This window comes from Theobroma umbraticum, unplaced genomic scaffold (assembly GCF_002168275.2).
Source record: "Theobroma umbraticum cultivar Fairchild unplaced genomic scaffold, ASM216827v3 scaffold_67.0, whole genome shotgun sequence".
NCBI lineage: Eukaryota > Viridiplantae > Streptophyta > Magnoliopsida > Malvales > Malvaceae > Theobroma > Theobroma umbraticum.
The window spans coordinates 5971836-5995307 of record NW_018397262.1 but is presented as its reverse complement, the minus strand read 5'-3'; the positions used below and the strand labels follow the sequence as shown (position 1 = coordinate 5995307).

The window sequence follows — 23472 nt, the reverse complement described above, 5'->3', positions numbered from 1 at the left end:
TTCTTAGTAGGTGGACTCTAAAAGGTGTTACCCATGCTAACTAGTCAATCCACTGATTTCAAAAAGTACAGATAAAAAGCTGTATCTTCGACTTATTAGCACTTCCATTAAAGCATCCAACAAGCTGTATGTGCTACAATCTACAATGACATTTCCTGAACAGATGAGTAACTCCTCTTCGAAACAAGTAGTCATCACTTGTCCTCTAAATTTGAAACAAATGAGAAGTTTTTTTGTCATCTATACTCTGCCTTGAGATCCTTTAAGTCTAGCCACTAGATTTTCATACTCTGGGAGATTCGGATGCACATGACTTGAGCCAGAGGAATTCCCTTCTTGTGCTTTCCATTTATCGAGTGAACCATCTAAAGAAAGACGACCATTTGCCAAAACCTTGCAGTTTTTCCTTCTTAAGGGATCCTCCATGAAAGAATTGTGATATCTACTTTCAGGAGTCACAGATCTCCTGGTTGAACGCGTGACAGTCAAACCTTTTGTCACATAATTCTCACAGATGCCAGTTTTCTTCAGTTCCAAGTCATCAAGATACACAATAGATGTTTCATAAATTTGAGGTGTAGAACTATCTAACGAAGTCCTGGTTGATGAAACTTCAAGCTTCTCAACTAAAGCTGCTCTTTTTGTAATCTGAGTAGAGCTATAGTAGCCATTCGAGTTAATGCAAGATTGGCTTGGAATGGCTGCCAAAGTTTTACAACATGACAAATCGTTCCTTGGCTTCTCATACTCAGAAAGTTGTATCCAATGCTCATCAATGTCACTGGAAATATCTTGCATTTCAATATCCAGCACTTCAGCTTTCTGCTCAGAGTAGCATTTCTCATAAACCTGAAGCTGCAACCCAATGAAAAACCTGGGTATCAGTCTGTAAAACAGATTAGTAACATAAAAACAAGAAATGCAAATTCACATCAGAATTTTCTACCGCGAACCTACATCAGGATCCTGAAACACAAGAGGAAGATCACACTCTTTAGCTATTTCATTAATTAACTTCTGCTTCATGTTATCTGGTACTGAAGTGATGCATAGATTCTGCTTAATCTGAAAATTCACTAGATTCCCTGGTCGTAGTTCCACATTCGCCAGCACAAATTTGCAACCATATCGCTCCTTGAACAGGCTTCGTAATAGATGTAGCTCAGGCAGTTCACCACACCTAGAGGCAGCAAAAACTAGACTTGACACAGCTTCAGTAGCATCTATTGGCAATGTGTGCCAGGAGCTGCAATAATAAATTGTAACACTTTTGAAAAATTGCAAGATACTTAAACAAGAATAAACATGATTTATATGCACAGCAGTTGAAAAACTTTAGGTAGTTTGGAAGTAACAACATCAAGTTCAAGGTTATGTACCTTTGCTTGGTAATATGGGAAATGTTGGAGATGATGCATCCACAAAATTGTTCAATCTGATCATAGGCACACAACAGGCACTGATCTTTATAGAGCTGTATAACCTGAAGATTACAAGGGAAGTAAGTTATCACAGAACAAAAAATATTCTCCAAAATCATGTGCACTTCAGAGAAATATACTATTGAATGTTTATGAAGCCCAAATGCTACATAGAGCCATCAACTAAGCAGAACACTTCAAGGAAATCTAAGGAAATTGACAAAAAGAACATGGTGCAATACATATTAAAGAACAGGTTAATGAGAGAAACATACCCTTTCCAAGGCTCTTTGAAGCAGCCCACCTTGGAGGAATTGGGCAATATCACCCCTTGACTGCCTTATGATAGACTCCCTCCTATTCCTCAGTATAGTTATATGACCTTGAACTTGCTTGATCAGGCTCTTGCTGCAGAATAAGGAGGAAGTCACATGTCCAACACCAAAACTAATCTAGATATCCTTGATAAAGCCAACAAAATTCACCATTTGTGCTGTTATTATTGTACATAAAGCTTTTGAAATTTATTGACATGAACAGCTTACAAAACCTATCTTATCCCTGACATCAGAGACAAGCTTGAACGGTACTGTCTAACTATATATTTCACCATGCTGATACAAATTGTCTAACAATTAAGTACTGGGATTCCTGCTATAAGGTTAGCACAGACACATAAGAAGTTAAGAAAAAGACATGGTTTGTAAAAAGAATCAATAACCAAACAAAGATCACTTAAAGCTGCTGTCTGTCAATACCATTTAGCTGCTTTTCTCCACCTTCCCCCTCTAGTACATGCAAACACAGCTTTTATGGCACCCACCCACATTTCCAACAAAAAAAAAAAATACAATTTTTGCAGATCAAACAAAGAATTTGCAAATAGAATTAAAAAATAAAGAATGTGTCTTACCCCACTATGGTTATGCTAGTATATATATTTGTATCACTCCTTTAGTGATACAAATAAATATGGAATGTATATATACATGAGTATGTACACATTTATAACATCAAAGATTAAATACAACAAATAATCCCAAGCTTACCATAAATAAAAAATTAAGAATATGAAAATTCACTATTTTCCATATTAGGGTCATGTAGTTACCATGAAACATAGGTTATGTTTCTCATACAATCTTTTAGGAATTAATATTTCTTAATTGTGTCTTCTTCTTTCCTATTCTTTTTTATTGTTTTTTTATGAATCAAAAGATATTGAAAACAAATCAATTAATCATTTATTAATTTTTGAAAAATAATGTCAGTAATTACCAACGTTTGATATTTTATAACTTTGTTAGGAGAGATTCATGATGAGCAGCAATTTTCCCATTACAAATGGAACTTAAAATGGAAAGTAATTTCTGAAAAATCTAAAATTATGATAAGATAATTATGAGTGTTTATTACCCAAAAATCAAATCAATCATGTAATTTTACATGTTCATCAAATCATCATGGCAGACGATCCTGACCATTGCCTTTACAGCAGTCAAGACATTACATTTCCACAACGTGGCAAAATCTTATTGGCTGGAAGCTAGAGAATGATCTGTGCCCAGACTGTACTCTATGACAAAAAAAACCATTTTCTCTGTTTTTGTTGTTACCTTTATTATTTTATTTCGTCGGTAATACGCACTCCTTAATACGTCGCCGTATGAGGTAAGAAATCAGATTTGTACACGTGTCAAGCAAACGAAAGGTTTGTGATTTTGACGCCTTTGCGTGGTAAAAGCATCGAGTTCCCTTCACCGACAGGCTGTTCACATCAAAATCTTCACATTAATGTGGACCATATTAAATTCATGTATTATAAATTTTTTATATTTTATAAAATACAAAATTCAACAGTTTATTGTTACCATTTGGTAGTTATAAGTTGTATTTTTACAAAATGCCATGTAGTGTGTGCACGAGAAAATAATGCAACACGAGAATTTATCAAAAAATTATTCATTTTAATATTAGTTTCGTCTAAACTTGTTTAAAAATTTTTAATGAAATTTGATATATTCGTGTTGATATAATTACATTTAGATATTATTATTTACTAAAAACCCTTGATTTTATTACATATGATTTATCTTGATAATGAAACAAAGAATTCTCAATAAAATTGAGAAAACAAAATGTTAAAAATTAAAAATTACATTGCAATTATACTTTACTTTAGTTGGTACAAATTCTTTTTCATGAAACCTAACAAATATCCCTTCTCAATCTTTTTTCCTTTTAAAGTGTGCAATATAAGCTCTAGATGTTGGTACCTTACGCTACAAAAAGTTGTACTCCAATATTCCTTTTGAGGATTCCAAAAGGTAATTAATTATGGCGGGTATTTATTCCCTTTCTACCTAAAGGAGCCTTCCACCTAACTTCGCTTCCCCAACAAGGCATCTCCCCCTGCAATCACCAAAGTACCTTGTGCTTTATACTCTTGTACATTCGCTTCTCAAGATGCCCAAATTACCCTTTTAACTAACTTCTCCCTCCAAGAAATAAAACCCTTGCTTTAAGTTACTTGTACGTTGTGCTTTAATCGGTTGTACTCGTATCCAATTTTTTTAATAATCGAACCGGTGTTGGAACCGGTTCAACACGTTGTATTCTAATGGTGTTTGCAAAGCTGGTGAAAACCCCATTGTCAAGCTATGGTGAGATGTCATTTTCTGCTGAAAATTACATTATAAAAAATTGTGTTTTTTTCCCATAATTTTTATGTTCATTTTAATCATTTCATTGCTTCTACAATACTGATAGTGATTTTTGTATATTTAGAGAGGGAGAGTTTGAGAGAGAAAGAGCAAAGCAAAGAGAAAGAAGGAAAGAGAGAAGCCAGAGAACAGAGAAGGGAAAAGGGAGCTAGATCTTGTTGGGTTATTGAAGCTAGCTCCATACATTCATGGCTTCCAAGTTACTCTTGATTGCTGTCTTTGTTCTTGATCTCATTGCATTTGGTTTAGCTATTGCAGCTGAGCAAAGAAGAAGCACTGTGAGTTTTACTTTCCCCTACACTTTCTTGATGCATTTTTTGGTTGACATAAGTTTATATAATTCCTGGGTTTATTCTTGATAAAAATGAAGATAAATGTAGAAATACAGTGGTAATCGTTGATTTAGCTTTCTGGGGTTGTTAGCTGTATGAATGAAATTGTTGCTTCTCACAATGTAGAGAGAGAAAGATATTTTTCCTCTCTCTTTTTCCTGGTTTTTGGCTGAGGAAGAAAGAAAAGAACTGATTTTTCTAGTTTTTAGTAATTTGATAAATGTTTAATTGTTATGTTGCTTACTCACATGTAAATCTGCTGCTTTTGTTGCTTAAAGAAACTTCCTTTTCATCTTTTGGCTAAGAAAGAAAGGAAATGACTTGATCTTGGTCTTGGGCAATAAGGGTAGTTTGACAACATAGTCTTCAAGCTTGAACCCTCTTTTTTTTTTATTGATTTCCTTCATATTATTCTCCTTTCAGCAAAGAAACAGCAGGGAAAATACTATTTTATCAGTTACAATTCTCAATTGTGTAAAAACTTATCAGATCTTAGCAAAATTTCAGTGAAAATTGTAGATCTCTGTGTTTTTTTCAACCTAAGCAATGGTATGGGGTGTTGGGGGTTGTGGATCTAACGAAAGAGCTTGTCTTTGGTAGATTTAGAGGCAAATCCGATTTGTCTTCGGAGCAATATTTTGTGAGCAGAGGAAGTAGCACCTGATTTATGGTGGTGACTTATTTATTATTAAGAACCAAGCATCAAGATGATTGAATTAGTCTACATTAGTTAGAGATGACATGAAATGTAAAATCATTGTATTTTGAACCTTATATGCTAGTATAATATAAAGTTTAATGGGTGATCTTCAAATATGTTAACACGTTCAATTATTAAAATCATATAAATACATGAGTTTTCATAAATCAAGTGTGGCAATGAAAAGATTAAAATACTTTCTAAACCAGGAACAACTGGAAAGCAATTACTTTTGTGCCTGATGTTATATATTTCTTCCAACTACTACTAGCTCCATTTGTTCCCAAACCCCTTGACAGTGGGCAATGGGTACAGGTTTATCTGGGTTCATTTGACCATCCAACTTGGCATCAGGCTGGATGGGGGTTGTAAAATTTTTTCTGTTTATTGAAAAGAATTGTTAATTTTGTTTAGAGGGAAAGTGACTGCTAACCTAAAGGCATCAACTCCTGTTCAACAAGGAGTTTTTGAATTCACCTGCCCTATATAAAAATGCAGCTAACTTATGGTGTATCTTTGTGCAGGCCAAGATTGTCCAGGACAGTGAAGTTAATTATAACTATTGTGTCTATGACTCAGACATAGCAACAGGCTATGGTGTTGGTGCATTTTTGTTCCTTATGGCTAGTCAAGCCCTCATAATGGTTGCAAGCCGATGCTTCTGCTGTGGAAAGGCTTTAAACCCCAGTGGCTCAAGGGCTTGGGCAGTTATCCTTTTCATAGTGTGCTGGTACGTGACAAACAATTCACCCAAACTACTGATTGTTGGCTTCAAATCTCAATGACTGCAGACACATCTATATTTACTTTGTAGATTTGATTGGATCAACTGATATTCTTGGGATTGCCTGTGACAGGTTGTTTTTCCTAATTGCTGAGATATGCTTGCTGGCGGGTTCAGTGAGAAATGCCTACCACACCAAATACCGGACCATATTCAGCGAGCAGCCTCCTTCTTGTGAAACTGTGAGGAAGGGAGTTTTTGGTGCAGGGGCAGCTTTCATTTTCTTAACTGCCATAGTCAACAAGTTCTACTATATTTGCTACTCCAGTGCTAGGGAGAACAGCTTCCAGGCTTATGGTGGAGAGACCGGTGTGGGTATGGGAACCTACAAATAAATCATGGTTGAAAATGGGATTTATCTTATTGCAGTAGATGTGACTATATGGACTCTATGCCATCAATTTGCTTACTCCATTGTCTGTTCTTTTTTTGAGTTGCATTTCATGTGCTAGGGGTTCCATATGGTAGGTGATAGATTGTACTTTGTGTCAGATTCATAAATTTTTTTCTTTCTTTTTTCCCCATTCCAAGATATTGTAAAATTTTTTGAAGTTTCTTTGTATACGTATCAATAACAAAAGTATTGTTTGTGTTCCAATCCGACATGATCTTCATGTAATTCCAATACAATATCTATAAGCTATCACCAATCTCCGGAAGAATTGCTGTTTGTCATTCCTACTATCGATTTTGTCATACAACAATGTCGCAATGTTGACTTAACTCTCAGATAAGATAGCAAATCGCATTACGATTGTTATTCACCATATATTTCTTTTATCAGTTAATTTGGTGGAGTTTTTTCCATTGGATTTGCCTGCATGGGAAAAGAATATGGTTAAACATTTTTTTTTCTCAATCAAATCCAGTATCCCAACTAAAATCAAAGATGATCAAAACATACTGTACAAACGAAAACCCGTCAAAGTTTTATCGATAGAAAAATACTTAAAAATCAAATTTAAATTATAAATCATATCATCACATAATGAACATATTACTAATGAACTAACAACAGAACATAACATACAACTACAAACATCTCACACCGTAAACATAAAACCTAAAACAAAGTCATCACCACAAACATTAACTTGAATGAGGTTAAAGATGATAAGAATCAATTTGTATGGTTAGATAAGAAGTACTGCAAATCAAGTCGTTTGAAACCATTGTTCTTTAACTAACATTAAGCTTGATGAAATAAGAAAAATAGAAGAAAACAAAATGATGGTAGAAATTGCAGCACCATGTCTCTTTACTAGGAGAAAAAGTATGAGACCCTTGTACCCAATTTTCACTACTTTTATGGTATTGAAATTGCAAATTTGCAGTTGTGATCCCATCAATCTGTCACCGATACATAGCATAAAAAATGCAACCTAATGGGTCACATATGGGCAAAAAAGTTAATATAACCCAACCCATTATGACCCACCCCATGCCCGCCTCTTTGTTACTTCTAAGCAAAGTCATGCCCACAACCATGCATGGTGGTGGGAGAGTGGTGCAATCTGATGGTGAGATGGGCAAGAAAGAGCAGACAAAGCTTCATGATTCTAATTCGAAAGCACAGGCAGCCCTTGAAACATCTGTATGCTAGGTGTTTTATTTTTCTGGAATATGTATGCTACAACATCTCACCTACACCATGTTCTTAAGGAGTGACACAAATTGTTGCTAGTGACAAGAGATGAAGAAAAAGTATGATTATGTTAGTAGTTTGTTTCAAGTCAATGGAAGGTACAAAACTTCATTATACCAAAGGCCTAGGGATGTTGACTTTGTTCCTAGCACGAGTGAACTTGTGATGCTTGAATTGCTCCTAAATAAAGAGCACCAAAATGAGTCCAGCATTCACCTAACTCCAGTCATGGCAGGCAGTCACTGGCCGATCTGCAGACCTCGCGGAACATGTTTCTATGTGTTTCACCATCATCAAATTACCAGTAAAGAAACTTAGTTGTCAGCCAGAGAACAAGCTTCATGATTTTAATTAGACAGCAGAGCCTGTTCCCAAAGACCTTTGGGTTCTGTTCTCAGACCTCAGAGCTGACATTTGGTACATGATGAGATTCAGCACACTGATAAAGTTTTTCCCACTTAACTTCTGACCATCTTTGCAGATTTGAACATGCATCAGGCCTACCAGAATTGTCCACTAATTGGTCATCATTGTACTAGAGATGCTAAATTAATAGGTTTTTTAGTTTGTCAAAGTTACAGACAGCATCCCTCAAATGATAACAGAAAGATGTAGACTTGTTAAAGGTCATTGGGGGTAGGAAGGGAGGGGAGGGGGGGTTCATAAGGCAAAGGAATGAGCCATTCAGCTTCAGTACTATCTTTCTAACTAGATTTTGAGTTAGTTTGACTGATAAATTGTTTGTGGTTACAACTTACTTTATCTCCCCTTTTTACCTTTCATGAAATCATCTGCTATGAGAATATGTTTACTTTAGGGGACAGAGTGGACTGTTTCAGTCTTGTTCAAACTGTTTAAACTCTCCTCAGCAAAGTTATTAATAGAAATCTAACAGACTATTTATTTCCACAGGCCACTACATTTGGAGAGCACAGAGTTTTTCAACCGTGTGGGGGGTTCAAGAATAGCCCTTCCCTCCGCTACAACAAAATAAGTTAATAAATGAGACATGCATATAAAGTAAGCTGTTCTGGAATCCATTTTTGGAGATGGAAAGAGCATATTGCCCTAAAAAGACAAAAAAAAAACTGATATATTCTCATTCCAAAAGATTCTTAATTTGCAGCAAAGAAAATGATGTAATATGTTTCTGTCACACTCAATGGAAAACAAATTCCACCCCACTAAGGTCAGTCACCTTCTCTCATGATTATCAGAATCCAGCATCCTTAAAAACCAGATTCACTATACCTGGATTTATCAGGAACTAGAATATATCTAAAGAAGATGCTCCATGGACATTCTTGCCACAATTGATTTCGGATATTCATGTACCAATCACTGGAAATTCCCTTCAAACTTCACACCTTTTGCGGGTGAGAAGCTATACTTAATGGAATGACAGTAACTTCTCTGTCTTTCTCTTTGTACTCATTCATTGCTAAGTTAATTGGATACATCAAATCTCAAGACCCTCAAACTATAGGATTCCCCAAGGTATGATTGGCACAATCAAGATCATCACACTTTGCCCTTTGTCACACAAGAAACAGTTAGGAAACATCAAGGCAATCTGCAAGTCTAGGAACTCTTTTAGGTGCTTTTTCACTGTTGCCAGACAAAAGGACATAAGACTTTGATTAGCAAGGAAAAACCAACCCAATGATTCATCTAAAAATGTCAAAATGGCCACCTTCTTTACGAGGGTTTGGTCGGTTGTTTCCTCTTCTTTATCTTTGCAATTAACTTTACATTGTACAGTGCACATGCAGCCTTCAAAAACAGGTTTGGAAAATCATGTATTTGAGTTAGAAATGTCCCACAACCTCCCAGCTTTCAACCGGTTTTAATGGACCGTCCTCATTGCAGAAGGCTACCTTACAATTAAGTATTATACTTAGGCTGCCTAGACCTTCCTTTTTTAAGTATTGTAGTATTGGTTACCCTGATTGAACTCCGTAAAATACAATACATCTTATCTTGACTTAAAAAAAAGTTAAAGTAATTGATAAATATATTCTATTATAATTAATAAGTAAAATAAAAATTCAAATTCAGAGATGTGACAGTTCATAGATATGTAATAAAAAAAAAAAACTTTTAATATAAGATCTAAGAAGGTATGTAACCAAAAACTTTATGGTATTCAAGTCAAGCACTGAGAGTTATTACCATTGGAAGACAAAGGCATGGTATTTTCATTATGTATTTAAGATTTGTGGCAATGCTTGCTTGCCATCAAAAAGAATTGTGGAAGGGAAGTGAATGAGAGAGTAGTACTAGCTAGGCCCAACAAGGACAATGAGTTTAATGGACCCAACTCTCTAGTCTTTCTGCCGAATCTACCCTGTCCCATCAATTATAAAAGCAGACTTGAGGGACAATTGATTCAAAGAGAAGAAGATAAAAGATGAGGTGTTAATTAAGAAACAGTGAGAAAAGGTTATTTTGTCACTGGTGTAAAAAAAAAATTTAAGAATCGAATTACCGAGTTAAATGTTTAAATGTATATAAGATGTTAATAAGTAAAATATCTCTTAATTTTTAAGAATTTCAACTTCAACCCGATTATTTGATAAAATATCGAATCTTATAAATACTCGTATTACTAACACTAAAAAAAATATAAAAGTTTATAAATAAAATGTAAAGCTTGAATTAGTCACTATTTTTTACCATGAAACTCAATCTTAAAGTCCTAACTAAACCCATCTTGTTTTAATAATTTCTCAATGATTAAGGACCACTAAAGTATTAAAGTTGCCATCAGGTGTTAACCCTCTCTACCCTTATCCTTTTACTAAAAGAAAAATTGGAAAATAAGATAAAAAGGGTATGCAAGAAAGTATATAACACTATTCCTAACCCAACAAGTAGGATAATTTGATTGCACTGTTCATCTCCAACATAGCAATTAAAAAGGTTGCTCTATAAAGCTGAAAGTGTGTTTATCTTGGCCACCATGACTTGACTATTTCCTAATTAAGCCATGTGCTGGACCTCCTTTTGCTACGTACAGCCATGTTATAAACATTCTTTTCAAGAGAAAATGCTAAGCAAACTCTTGGTCATGCCTCCCATTGCTCCCTCCCTTAAAAGGAAATGCCAAGCAAATCATTTGCATGGATTTTGATACCCCATTTCACATCGATGATAAAATTTTGCATCTTTCTTTTAATCGATACGTATAGTCGTTCATTTATACCACTTGTAATTAACTTTAATTTTGCATGATTAGTGGAAGTGTCCAGGTAAGTTTCATCTGATAGCCAATTATATATGACCAACCCTTAACAGTAAAATGGATTAAACTAAAGGCCACTAGCTTAATTAAAATGGGATCATGATTGCAACATTACGATTGAAGGACACCAAATGAGGCGTGAGATTATGGGAAATTTAATAATTTTCTTTTTTTTTAAGGATGCAAAGCATGTTATATCACTGTTACATTTTGAAATTCCTAGCTTTTCTCCATGTTTGTTTTAGAGAGAAGGAATCCTTTTTCAAGCTTAAACAGGCTGTTGGGAATCAAGACACGTGCTGTGTCTGTATGTTTTGTTATGTTTTAAAGCTTTGTTAAAATCTCATGGTTTTATGTTTGATTGATCATGGTGGAAACCCTACTTAACAAGACAAAAAGAGCATGCATGCCCCTTTTATCTTAGTAAGAAAATGTCAACCACTACAAAATTTTCTGCTTATTCTGACAGAAAAAATTTCGTTAAAAAAACAGATTTTCGATAGAAAAACACCCAATCAAGTTTGTATACAGTCACTCCTAAGCATATATGCACTATACTAATAAGAAAAAAGACATGATTAACCATCAATTACGACTTTAATTCAAGTGATAAGATAATTTGAGTAAAATAAATGCACACGCATATATATATATTTATGTATACAAACACGACGATTGCCAAGTTCATCAAAGTAAAAACCCAACATCCATTTACTAAATTAATTTGTTCATATTGGATGAGCAAGGATTGTTGGTTCTATATGGTTAAAAGTTTGGTTTGGTATATGAATCTGGGGACTATGATTTGGGCTATAGATTTTAACTTATAAGCTATTTTATTTAAGAGTTAATATGTTATATACCACAGAAGGTCACAGTTGACAAATGAAATGAGATCTTGGGTATAAACTATTCTAGGAATATAATAATGCAATTTCCAAAGGTGAAGATGGGTTCAATACCTATTAAAATATATAGAAATAGGAAATAACATGAATGTTAATCATAGCATTATACAATTAAATAGAAATCCAACCATCAATAGAAAGGTATCCAAGAAGGATTTGTACTTTTTTTCCCACAATAAAAGCTGACACATTCTTCCATAGACCCCATTAATTCTTCAATTTTTCCAATAAAAACATGATATTGTTAGCTTAATTTGTCCCATTTACAGAGTCAGCATTAGGTGAACCATATAATTAAGTTGATTCTATTTTAAGACATTAAAAATTGTAATTATTATAAGGTTTTCTTGACTAGAATGCAATGATGATGTATAAAATCATGTGGGCAATCTTAAAATATATTTATTTGTAATTATATAAGAATATTTCAGCTAATAGAAGTCTTACTGTTCCTTCTATATATCACATTCTTAGAGATCTGATGTTATTTGTCAAGAATTAAAAGAATTGGGTTTTGGGAGGCTTGTTGTAAAGCAAGGGGGGATGTAACTGAATCAAAAAACATGGGCAGAATCTATCCCAACACTCAAAGAGATAAAAGAAACCTGTGAATGATGATAGCTTGTCAAATTAATTGGCAATTCTGATAGAAAGAATACTAGAATTATGAACTACAAATTTGATTTCTTATGATGTTTTAGGTTTGTGATATAGTGTTGATGAAGGAAGAAAGAAATTGATGAAACTTAGAAAAAAATGTAATGGATAAACTCTTATACCCCATTCTTCACTAGCATAGATAAACTGTATACCTCTTCTAAAAAAAAAAAAATTCATCAAAACTCAAAACTAGAATCTCAACTGGATAAATTAAACTTGAGGGAATTTAATTGGGCATTCTCATATTTAGTATGTTTTATTCTTGAAAATATAATTTTATCATAAGAATCATGTTACGTCGTTACCATAAATTTTGAAAATATCATTCTCATAAAGAAGGTGGGAAGGTGAGTTTCTAAGTCGAGAGTAAATAAAAATAGTTTTTTTTTGGATAAAATCATCCTTTGGACCTTTTTCACTACTCCTCAAACCTCAAGTTGGGTTGAGTTTTGATATAGATTTTGAAATCCAAATTTGACTTAGATTAAATTTTTTTTAATAAATAATATATTTTTATTAATTTTAATCTTTAAATGTTATTCAAATATTAATATATAAATAATATTTCATTATTTTAATAATAAAATAATAATTAAATGGATGAATCAATTGAACTCAAACTTGATAGCTTGAGTAGATAAGTGCGACTTAACCCATAGATACTTCTTGCATGCAAGTGTATTAAACTTACATTGTGATATGTAAAAGTAATTCTAAAAATTGACACCATAGTAAACAATCAAACATTGAATATTTATATAAAAAAAACAACATGCTATAAAAATATTACTATTTTGCAAATAGAACGAGGCCAATGCTTTGGGGAAATGCCTTAGGTAACATATCATGTCAATATCTATTACCTTTTAATCTTGACAATGAATTTGTGGTACTAGAAAAAAATTTTTAAAATAAAAGAAAAACAAGGGGAAGAAAGTTAGGTGAAATTTTCTAAATTTACACAAAAATAAAAATTTTTAAAATTCTACATAATTTAATAGTAATAAAATAGCAATACATATTACTTCATTGAAAGAGATCCACAAAATAATAGAAGAATTTAAAGTTCCTTTTTACTTCACCATTGTTGTCATTTTCCTTTTGCTAATTTCCTTTTATTTGATCTGATATAATTCTATGCATTTGGCATGCTCTTCACAGACTTATTAATTTTGGACATGACACGGAAAGATATGGAGTTAAATATATTTGAATTGAATCTTAACGCGTTTCGTATTTGAAATATTTAAGACATAAAAATTTTCATATCTTAATGTGTTAGATAATAGTAACACCTATAATTAATTGTATTAATCATGTTTAAAAGTGTATACGTGACACATTTATCAATTTGTTGAAAATTAATAGTTAAAGATTATTTTAACTTTATTTAAATAATTTTAAATAATTATTTTAATAAGTTTTTTTAAAATTTTAATAATGTAATTATAAGGATAATTATTGATTTTAAATTTAAATAGTAAATTTTAATTTAATTATAAATATTTTAATTTATCTGTATTAAACGTATTATTAATGGTATCGTATCGTATATTGAAATGTTTAATAATAATATTAATTATGTCGTGTTGTGTTATATAGTTATTAAATATATACGTGTATATATTTTATATTTAAAATATAAACATTATTCGTGTAGTGTTTATATTTAATATTAATATATTTCATATCTAATACACATTTAAGATATAAAAACATGAATGGCTAGATCTACCCCATGCAAAAAAACCTTTTTTTTCACCTCTTCAAATTTGTCTATAAATATTTATTTCTTATGCAAAGAAACAAACCAGGGGGAGGGGCGGATGGCCTATTAGAGGGCAGAGATAGGAGAAGGTGGAATGGACCATCTCTTTGATTTGCTTTTAATGGGTGATGCTCTCTCTCTTGTCAAATCCCTATGACAAGGCATTCTTTTGTTGTTGCTAGTGGCCGAAAACCTTGAACTCATTTGTTAGCTTAATCAGTGCTTATTTGTATCCTACCAAGGTGAAAGCATGACCTGAGGGACTGCTAGCAGCAGACTTTTACAAAAGGCCTAGAGGGCTAAACTTGCACCACCCTAAACACTGAGAAGGTGCTGATTCTGAGATGACCATTCTTGAGAACAAAGCTTTTAAAGATGAGAATTGAAAACTCAAAAGGATCTTTGATTTGCTCAAAAACTTAAAAAAGGTTAAGAAGAGCAGAAGGCACGTTAATGGAGGCAGCAATTGGGGATGGTTCATCACTTTTTTCTTTCCTGGGGTTGTGTTTTTGGCTTTTGCTTCCTGCTTTGTCTTTGGGTTTTTTGCCTTCGTTTTCACTCATGCAATTTACAATATATTATGACAAGACCAACCCTACTTCGGGTTTGTAGCATTAGGTGTCAAGTGTTGTCTGAGACACTGACAGTTTCGTTACAAAAAGGGTATATTAAAATAATAAAAGTCAATGATATGACTTGGTTGACTTGGTCCTTAGTTCATTGTTTTTCCTTTGGCTGCAATCTATGTCACCTTCCACTTGGCTTTGGATTGGACCATCCATTCCCGATCTCGTTTGAATATTTTGAGGGGCACTACTTACTTTGGCATTTGGCATCCACTTTCCCTTGCAGTTTTCCCCACCAGTCCATGCTTCCTTCACCTCTTTTCTCATATCTTTAAAGAATTAAGCCAATTTATGAGAGATATGAATCCTTTCCTACTTGTTTCCTCTTAATTTGTAACCTACTTTGTTTCTATAATTTTACATAATAACAAATTTAGAATGAGATAAAAAAACAAATAATTCAATCAATACCTTTTGATATGTATTTATTAAAATAATTTGTTATAAACAATTAAAACAGTCGATAATTTGATCTATATATTGTAAACTGATGTATGACTTCATGATGTTATTGCATATGCAATTACATCATTCTTAATTACAAAAACAAGAACAATACAAAAACCAGCCCCATGGTTTCCTTGTCAATCTCAGACAATATTTTTGGGGAGAAATATTTAGCTTGATTTGGTCTCAATATGAGGTGGATTTGAGTCTAAATCCACCAACTCTTTCCCTTGCTTAGCTTCTTGTTTTCTTCACCCCTCTCTCTCTCTCCCCCACCTTTTTGGGTTATTAAAAAATTCTTGCACGAGCTCCTCATACTTCATGTGCAAGAATGAGTTGTAACTTGTAATCCCCTTTTGGCTGTACAAGAAGTGAAGGCCCCTTTTTTGCTGGAGACTATGAAGGAAAAGGGCTTTCTTTGTTTGGACTAAATAATTGATTTTGGATAGCTAGGTAGCTAAAAGCCAAATTATTGTATTCCTAAGCATGTTTGGATGATAGGGGAGGGGGTTCATCTTTCAAGGTCATACAAGTGTAGCCCCTCTATTATTTTGTCAATTGAACTATCTTCAATTTCATTTTGTAACTTGTTCATTTGGTTTTTACAACTCAACCTATTTTCCATGGAAAAGAGCAAAAGAAAAAAGGGTTGGGACAAAAAATTATTATATATACACAAATCATTAAATTCTTTTATTGTTCGAATTTGAGAGAATCAAGAACGACAATTAAATATGAATTAGATACATATTAAAATTTTCTATTTGTATGAATGGAATATGTATCGAGCATGTCATTGCATTGTTAATAGAGGAAGGATGAAAATTCTATTTACAGCAAACAAGTCTACAACCAGGCTATGGGCAGAATGGAAGACCGGAGGGCACTTACAAGCAGGACGTGATTAAAGGTATTACATGTGATGATTAGAATCAAGAAATGGAAACTCTTTCTGCCTTTGACTTGAACTGTTTTTTTGCTATTTTTTCTACAATGTGTTGACAATATGATTCCCAACTGTTGGCCTTTAGGCTTCTAAGACTAGTACACATCCCCTCCCCTTTAAAGGATCCTACAAGAATTTATGACCTAAACAGCCAGAGTCAGAATATAGCAACCTCTTCTAATCTCTATCATTGCCATTCTCTCATAGTGAAAAGGCCAAAAGAGATTGCATTTCATCTTACTATGTTAATTGAAGTAGTTGAAACTGCCCTCTCACACATAGTTGGGTTCCATCTCCCCATTCTTTCCATGGAGAAATACCTACATTCCTTGAGAATTCTAGGGTGGGAGAAGTCAAGAATTCATTAGCATATTTATCATTTTAGGGGTTGGGGGTTATCAAAGCATAGATAATGACCCTTCAGGCTTCTTAATGTTTGCACCACATGAATCTATCAGACAAAATCCACCTACATGTGGAAAAAGCATCATCATCTTCATCTTAGCTTTACCCATAAAAGCAAAGAAGGGAGAAAATTTTGAAACCCAAAATATGGAAAACAAAGGAGATGGAACTGGAATGAGAGAGAGAGAAAGAGAGTGGGAAAGGTTGGGAAGGGAGAAATATTATTAAAATGGTCCCCCAAAGTGGTTGAATTTAAGCTGTGTGATGTCAGCTTCACTTAACAGTAATGGGCTGGACAGCAAGTGTGTGGGGGGTAGACAAACAGTTGGTGGTTGCATACATTTAGCTGTTCTCTTTCTGACAAATGCCATCTCGTGGGCTTTTAACGGCAGAAGCTTTAGGCCCAACTCTTCCTCTTGTACACTTTCCAACCATGCAAATGCATGCCCCTAGCTGCTACTGTGTTATGTTGATGATGGAGGGAAACTAAAGCTTAACGTCATGAGTATCACCTTTGCCTCAAAATCTACTTAAGAAGGATAGGTCAAGCACTTATACATTTGTTAATATTATTTTTTAAAAAATTTATTAAAAATAAGAGTTAACACTAAAAACTTCAACTTAAAAATCTTGAGTTCAAATCGTAAAACAAGAAATGCGTAATTTATGATTAAGAGTTGCTTCGTCGTGTAACTTAGGTTAACAATAAACTCTACCTTACAAGCAAATAATTTTGATGAAAGAAAAATCTAGTTAAAATTAGCCAATGGTCATAAATTGATGCATAATGAGTAAAATAATGTGTAAAATGGCATCATTTTGTTGAATATAACAAAAATAAAATAAAATTCTTCGATTTTCAGTGTACCACCTAAGTTATCAATATCTTATTTTAAACAAATCGATGAAATTTGAATTGAATAAAAAAAAATGAAATTATGAGTTATTTATCATTTGTTTGAATAAGAAAATTCTTTGATTTTATTTTTTCCTTAATATTTGAACATAGAATCTTTGAACGATAAATATTTTTCTTTTCGATGCATGGAATAAATAATTTTAACAAAATTATTCAATTACGCCGCTTATTTTGTCATCTAATTTTAATTTATTTAATGTGATTAAATAAATGGTGATGGAGGTTAGTCAAATTTGATGAAATATAAAATATTATGAATAATAACATCACAAAATAATAATAAAATTCAACTTTTTACAAAAGAAAATGAGTTATTTTTAATATAAATATTTATTTTTAACTATGAAAACAAAAGAGGAAAAAAAAAGAAAAAGGAAGGAAGAAAATAGTTTTGTTGAAGCTATTTATTTATTACTTTTATTGTTGCCTATTGTTTATATATTCATAATATAATATAATAAATATATATATATATATATATATATATTTGCAATAGATAGATCCTCCACCTTTCACCTTTCACATTTCACAGTTCAATACCACAAACCCCAAAACCAACAAATCAAATCAATCTCCTTTCACTTCTCCACACAAAGACATCACCAACCCCAACTCTCTCCTCCTCCTCCTCCTCTCTCTCTCTTCCCCTCCACTCCCAAACCCATAAGCCCCTTTTCTCCCTTCCTGTTCTTCCCATTGGATCTGACTGTGTCTGCTTTGGCGTCCCTCCGACACCGTTTCCCTTTCCTTGCTTTGATCCAATCCCAGACCCAGACTTTGTTTTTGTGGTTTCTTTTTGATGGTCATTGCAAATTGAAATGGGAGTGCTCATAAAGAAAGCATGAGCAAAAATCCCATTGGTAGCAACAACAACCAAGACGACGACGATTCGACGCAAGAAGAAGAAGTGGTAGAAGTAGACGAAGAAGAGGAAGAGGAGGAGTATTTTTACGAATCCCTTGATCGCATTGCTTCTTCTAATTCTTGTTCTTGCTCTAACTCAACTTCTCCTTCTTCTGACTCCGACTCCGACCCAATTACCCGCTCCAACAATGCCCACCACCCATTTCCCGTCCCAAATCCCCATGGCCGTTTCCAAGTTCGACATCTGGATCTCGGAACCCGCCTCCGTTTCCGAAAGAAGAACACGGTTGCTCCGAGAAATGGGGCTTAGCCGTGACCCGGGTCTTTCCCGGACAAGACCTGGGTCAGAAACGGAGTTGGGTACGGGACGAGATATGGGTGGTGGTTGCGGTGGAGGAGGAGGAGGAGGGTTTGGAAGAAGATCGGTTTCGTCGGATCGGTTGGTAAAAAAAGAGTCGGAGGAGCAAGATCGTGGTGGGGAAAGGGGAAGTAGTTCTGCTGGAATTGTCCGATCAAAATCAGACGGTGATGCAAGCCGAAATGGTGATTGTAATGGTGTTGCTGTTTCTTCTTCTCCTTGTTTATCAGTTTGTTCGAATTCGTCTTCTTCGATTCTTTCTGTTGGTCTATGTGTTGTAAATAATAATAACAATAACAATAGTGAATGTGATCATATTAATGCCGCGGCTGCTAACTTAAGAAGCTGTGAAAGTAATGGATCTATATGTAATAAACCGCCCACGGGGCGGGGTAGTAAGAGTTTGAATGGGGAACTTGGTTTTAAATCATTTGGTGGTGGAGAGGTTGTTGTGGAGGATGAGTTGGATTGCAGTGAACAAGTGTGTACTATTAAGAACTTGATAATGGGAAAGAGTTTGTGGTGAATGAGATTAGAGAAGATGGGATGTGGAACAAGTTGAAGGAAGTTGAGACTGGGAGGCAGTTGACTATGGAGGAGTTCGAGATGTGTGTTGGGCATTCACCGATTGTTCAAGAGTTGATGAGGAGACAGAATGTGGAAGAGGGTAATAAGGATAATGCTGATTTGAATGTGAAGGCAGTGGTGTTGGCGTTTCAAAGTTGAAGAAGAAAGGGAGTTTGGTTTAAGAGTATAAAGAGTGTTGCGAGCAGTGTGAAGGGTCAGAAGGAAAAAGAAGTAGTGATGAGAGAGATACGTCATCAGAGAAGGGGGGGAGGAGATCGAGTTCTGCCACAGATGATAGCCAGGATGTTTCCTTTCATGGGCCGGAGAGTGTGAGGGTAAAGCAGTATGGAAAGTCGTGTAAAGAACTCACTGCTCTTTACAAGAGTCAAGAGATACAAGCGCATAATGGGTCTATTTGGAGTATTAAGTTTAGTTTGGATGGAAAATACCTCGCTAGTGCAGGTGAGGATTGCGTAATTCTTGTATGGAAGGTAGTGGAGTCAGAGAGGAAGGGGCAGTTGTTGATGGAAAAGCCTGAGGATGGGAATTTGAATTTTTTGCTTGTGGCTAATGGATCTCCAGAACCAACTCTGTTGTCCCCAAGTGCAGATCACCATCCTGAGAAGAAGAGAAGAGGAAGGTCATCTATAAGCCGAAAGTCATTGAGCCTGGATCATATTGTGGTGCCAGAGACTGTTTTTGCGCTTTCAGATAAACCTGTTTGTTCTTTTCAAGGACATTTGGATGATGTGCTTGACCTCTCCTGGTCCAAATCTCAGGTTAGTCATCATTCTTTAATCCTTTTAGGTGTTTTGAGAAATATGTACCAGTATAGAGTAATTAGTTTGATTTTCAAATTTTTAACCAGTAATGTTAGTTGGAAGAACTTTGTTAAGTGTTTCTTTATAACTTTAGAAGCCTTATAATTGATTTAAGTAAGAAGTAAATTTGGTGAAGGGACTGAAGAAATTTTATTTCTTCTGAGAAATCCATCTTTTAGTTTCCTTTGTGTTTTGAGTTTGGAGGAATCCAAGCTATGTTTCACTAGGAAGAGAATGGAGAACTTGGGCACCTGTGTGCAATGCACTTTATCAAAAGTTATTTGTGAAAGGCATATCTGATTGATGTAAATGTGAATTTCATCAAAACATAAAAACTATTGCTGCCCTGCTTGAGTGCTTGTTATTCTATGAAGAAATGAAGGGACAACACAATACTTGTCTCCATGCTTTACTTGACAAAATTATATATTTCTCCTCTTGAACTGCAAAGGATCTATGGAATATAAACATGGAGTAAATTTTTTTAAAAAAATTGGTAGGAAAACAACAAAGAGAAATTGGTGGATCTTCATGGTAAAATTTTAAAACATGTTAACCTGACTGATGCTAAGACCCTAGGTTGATTCCCGGAAACTATAAGTGATATTACTAGCTGGGTTTTCTATTTGGCATTGCCTTTTTGGATGTTTAGACTGGCTGCAAAATGACCCGCATGCATTTAGATGTCACATGACAGCAAAGAAGTAAAGCAATTTTGCAAGGCCCTACACAATAAACTAAAGTATATTCAAATTTAATCAGTTCTATGGCACATAAAGGATAATGAAGTAAAAAGTTCAATATGTGTTTATTTTGCTATGTGGCAACATGATTAGTAGCGAAAAGTTCACTTTTGGAGGGTTAGCTTTGATTAGTTTTCTATTTGTTCAAAGAATGATTTATCTGGAAAGAGGCATGATCTTTTTAATGGATTGTCTTCACCCCTTCTCTCTGATTTTGGTTAATGTCTTTGATGTTTCTGTTGATGCCTTTTTCCTTGTGAGTGATTCTGATCAAGGTTTCTGATGATACCCTTATTTACCTTGTGGACTCTTTGTGTCAAATGATCACTTTTGAGTTTGGACGTTATTAATATTGAGTTTAAAGATCAGAAATGCTGTGGTCTACCTTCACAGGTTTTATAAACTACTTCTGAATGTTAATGGCATACCATAATTAGATGGCTTAAAAGTCCTTCAAATTTTAAAGGATGCAGATGTGATGTACTCAATTGGTCAAGCCTCTATGTATTCCGTTTATATTTCTACGATGCTGTTTGAGAGGTTGTTAGTTGAACCTTTTTTCTTTATGAATTTTTGGTTCCGACTTCACCAGTTTAGCCTATTTTAGAATCATGAACCAATATGTTGCTGCAGGATATTCCAGTAAGATTTTTCTATTTGTTCTTTTCAGCAATTGCTCTCATCATCAATGGACAAAACAGTGAGGCTTTGGGACTTGAATAGCAAGACTTGTTTGAGAATATTTTCACACAGTGATTATGGTAAGTAAATTGTAAGTTTCATGTCTTTTGTTGCTTAACTTTGGAGTCTACTCTCTTAATGGCCCTGTTCAAGAACATTACTAAAATGTACTCTCATTTTTTTTCTTTTTTTTTAATAATTACCGTTCTCTATAGAAGTGATGAATAATTAGAAATTCTCCTTCTGTCTTCATAGTGACAATACCATGCTGTGTACTAGTAAAAAAAACTTAAAAGCCTGTGTAGCTATACCTTAAGTATAACTTTCTGGCTTGGAAGTGCGCATCTAGTGCGGTTAGGTTAAGTATGCTTGGTGTAGATTCAATGAAATCAGTAATCCAAAGATCCATCATAAAGAAAAATATTATTTATCTTTTGTTGTCTCTTTAAATTGGTTTACATATGGCTAATTGTGCTTTATTCCTGTGGATCTGCCTTGACACAGTAACTTGCATCCAGTTTAATCCAGTTGATGATAGATACTTCATTAGTGGATCCCTAGATGCTAAAGTCCGCATATGGAGCATTCCTGATCGTCAAGTCGTTGATTGGAATGACCTGCATGAAATGGTCACTGCTGCTTGTTATACACCTGATGGGCAGGTTGGGTGATGGTCGATACGAGTTCATTCTCTATAATATACAATGAATAAGTCTGTAGCTCATGGAATTTATATTTGTTTTGAAGGGTGCACTGGTAGGCTCATATAAAGGGAGCTGTCGTTTATATAATACTTCTGGTACAAGTTTATGATTTCTCTCTCTTGTTTTTGCATGCACACACTTCATTGTACAGTTCATTGACCACTGAAGTTTTCTTAAACATGTACATTTGTGCATCTTTTTCAGAGAACAAATTACAACCAAAAAGTCAGATCAATTTGCAGAATAAAAAGAAGAAATCTCATCAAAAGAAAATTACAGGTTTCCAGGTAATCCAGTGGTCCTGCTGCTTGATGTCCAAATATGGAAAGAAGGCGTAAATCCTTTCTCTAGTTGAATCAGAGATTCCTTACTTTAAATCTGTTGTATATTTTCTTGATGCCATGTGTCAACTTTATTCTTCTTACGTGATTACTTTCTTAAAACAGTTTTCACCTGGAAGTTCATCAGAAGTACTCATCACATCCGCAGATTCGCGAATTCGGGTTGTTGATGATGCCGATCTAATTCAAAAGTTTAAAGGTAAGAAAAGTATAAACATATGATACTTCATTTGTAGTTTCTGCCTATGCTTATCTTTGAATGTCTCAAAAGTGGTTTTCTCTTAATCTTATCACTTTATGTCACTGTTGCATCTCAATTTGATGTTTGATCATCCTGCATTTATGTGGTTGTGTTTGGCTATGCACAAGTTTGCCTAAATATTCTTAGGTAGACAATCTAAAGCCTTTATTCCTAGTTGGATTCTATGCTGCAAATCTTCCTATTAGCATCATTAATGACGCCTTCAGTGTTTAGCACGATCATGGTTTCTTCTGACTTTAAGGTCAGATAGGATGTGTATTGGTGTACAAAGTATCTTGGTCCAAAAAGCTTAATTTAGTCCTTCATCTATGTTCATATCCTAGCATGATGCTTGAATAAGTGCTGTTGTTTTTCCCTTATAGAAGTTGCTACAAGTGCTCTTGTGAAATGCACTTTGGATTGTGCAAGCTGTAGTGACAGTGGGTAAATTAATGACCTGTAATTTGCCCTTCTGAAAGGCAATATGAGAACTAAAGAATTCAGCAATAAAAGTACAGTAAACATACCTTGCTTGAGACTTCCTAGAGAAGCAAAGAAAAGTGTTTCTAGAAGCAAATTTTCCTTTTGACAGGGCTTGAGGAGATGAACTACCAAGGAAAAAAT

At 34.3% G+C, this 23472-nt stretch overlaps 3 protein-coding genes across 3 annotated transcripts; 2 read left to right on the top strand and 1 right to left on the bottom strand.

Annotated features, from left to right (window-relative positions):
• Nucleotides 1–85: 85 nt before the first annotated feature.
• Nucleotides 86–2250, bottom strand: LOC110418852 (uncharacterized). The gene is made up of 5 exons (XM_021431678.2): nt 2180–2250; nt 1697–1868; nt 1380–1483; nt 958–1246; nt 86–855 (listed from the first exon to the last, which is right to left on the bottom strand). Exons 1-5 carry the CDS (start codon nt 2248–2250, stop codon nt 241–243), a joined length of 1251 nt encoding a protein of 416 aa, XP_021287353.2. The 3' UTR covers nt 86–240.
• Nucleotides 2251–4126: 1876 nt separating this feature from the next.
• On the top strand, nt 4127–6560 carry LOC110419333 (uncharacterized). The gene is made up of 3 exons (XM_021432333.2): nt 4127–4422; nt 5701–5906; nt 6034–6560. The coding sequence occupies exons 1-3, from the start codon at nt 4333–4335 to the stop codon at nt 6293–6295; spliced, it is 558 nt and encodes a 185-aa protein (XP_021288008.1). The 5' UTR covers nt 4127–4332; the 3' UTR covers nt 6296–6560.
• An 11642-nt stretch (nt 6561–18202) lies between these two features.
• On the top strand, nt 18203–23472 carry LOC110419811 (Transducin/WD40 repeat-like superfamily protein). The gene is given in 11 exon segments (XM_021432927.2): nt 18203–18605; nt 18607–19247; nt 19250–19444; nt 19447–19490; nt 19492–19540; nt 19543–20096; nt 21552–21642; nt 22067–22224; nt 22310–22361; nt 22471–22553; nt 22713–23472. Coding segments are annotated over 11 exon segments (2220 nt in total). The 5' UTR covers nt 18203–18369; the 3' UTR covers nt 22830–23472.

Bases quoted from the DNA above. Each gene is read 5' to 3' on its own strand.
- LOC110419333 (XM_021432333.2), top strand. From the start codon at position 4,333: ATGGCTTCCAAGTTACTCTTGATTGCTGTCTTTGTTCTTGATCTCATT. The intron at 4,423-5,700 runs GTGAGTTTTACT...ATCTTTGTGCAG, and splicing joins CTGAGCAAAGAAGAAGCACT to GCCAAGATTGTCCAGGACAG. The intron at 5,907-6,033 runs GTACGTGACAAA...TGCCTGTGACAG, and splicing joins ATCCTTTTCATAGTGTGCTG to GTTGTTTTTCCTAATTGCTG.
- LOC110418852 (XM_021431678.2), bottom strand. From the start codon at position 2,250: ATGTGGGTGGGTGCCATAAAAGCTGTGTTTGCATGTACTAGAGGGGGA. The intron at 1,869-2,179 runs GTATTGACAGAC...TATCTAGATTAG, and splicing joins TGGAGAAAAGCAGCTAAATG to TTTTGGTGTTGGACATGTGA. The intron at 1,247-1,379 runs GTACATAACCTT...TTATTATTGCAG, and splicing joins TCCCATATTACCAAGCAAAG to CTCCTGGCACACATTGCCAA.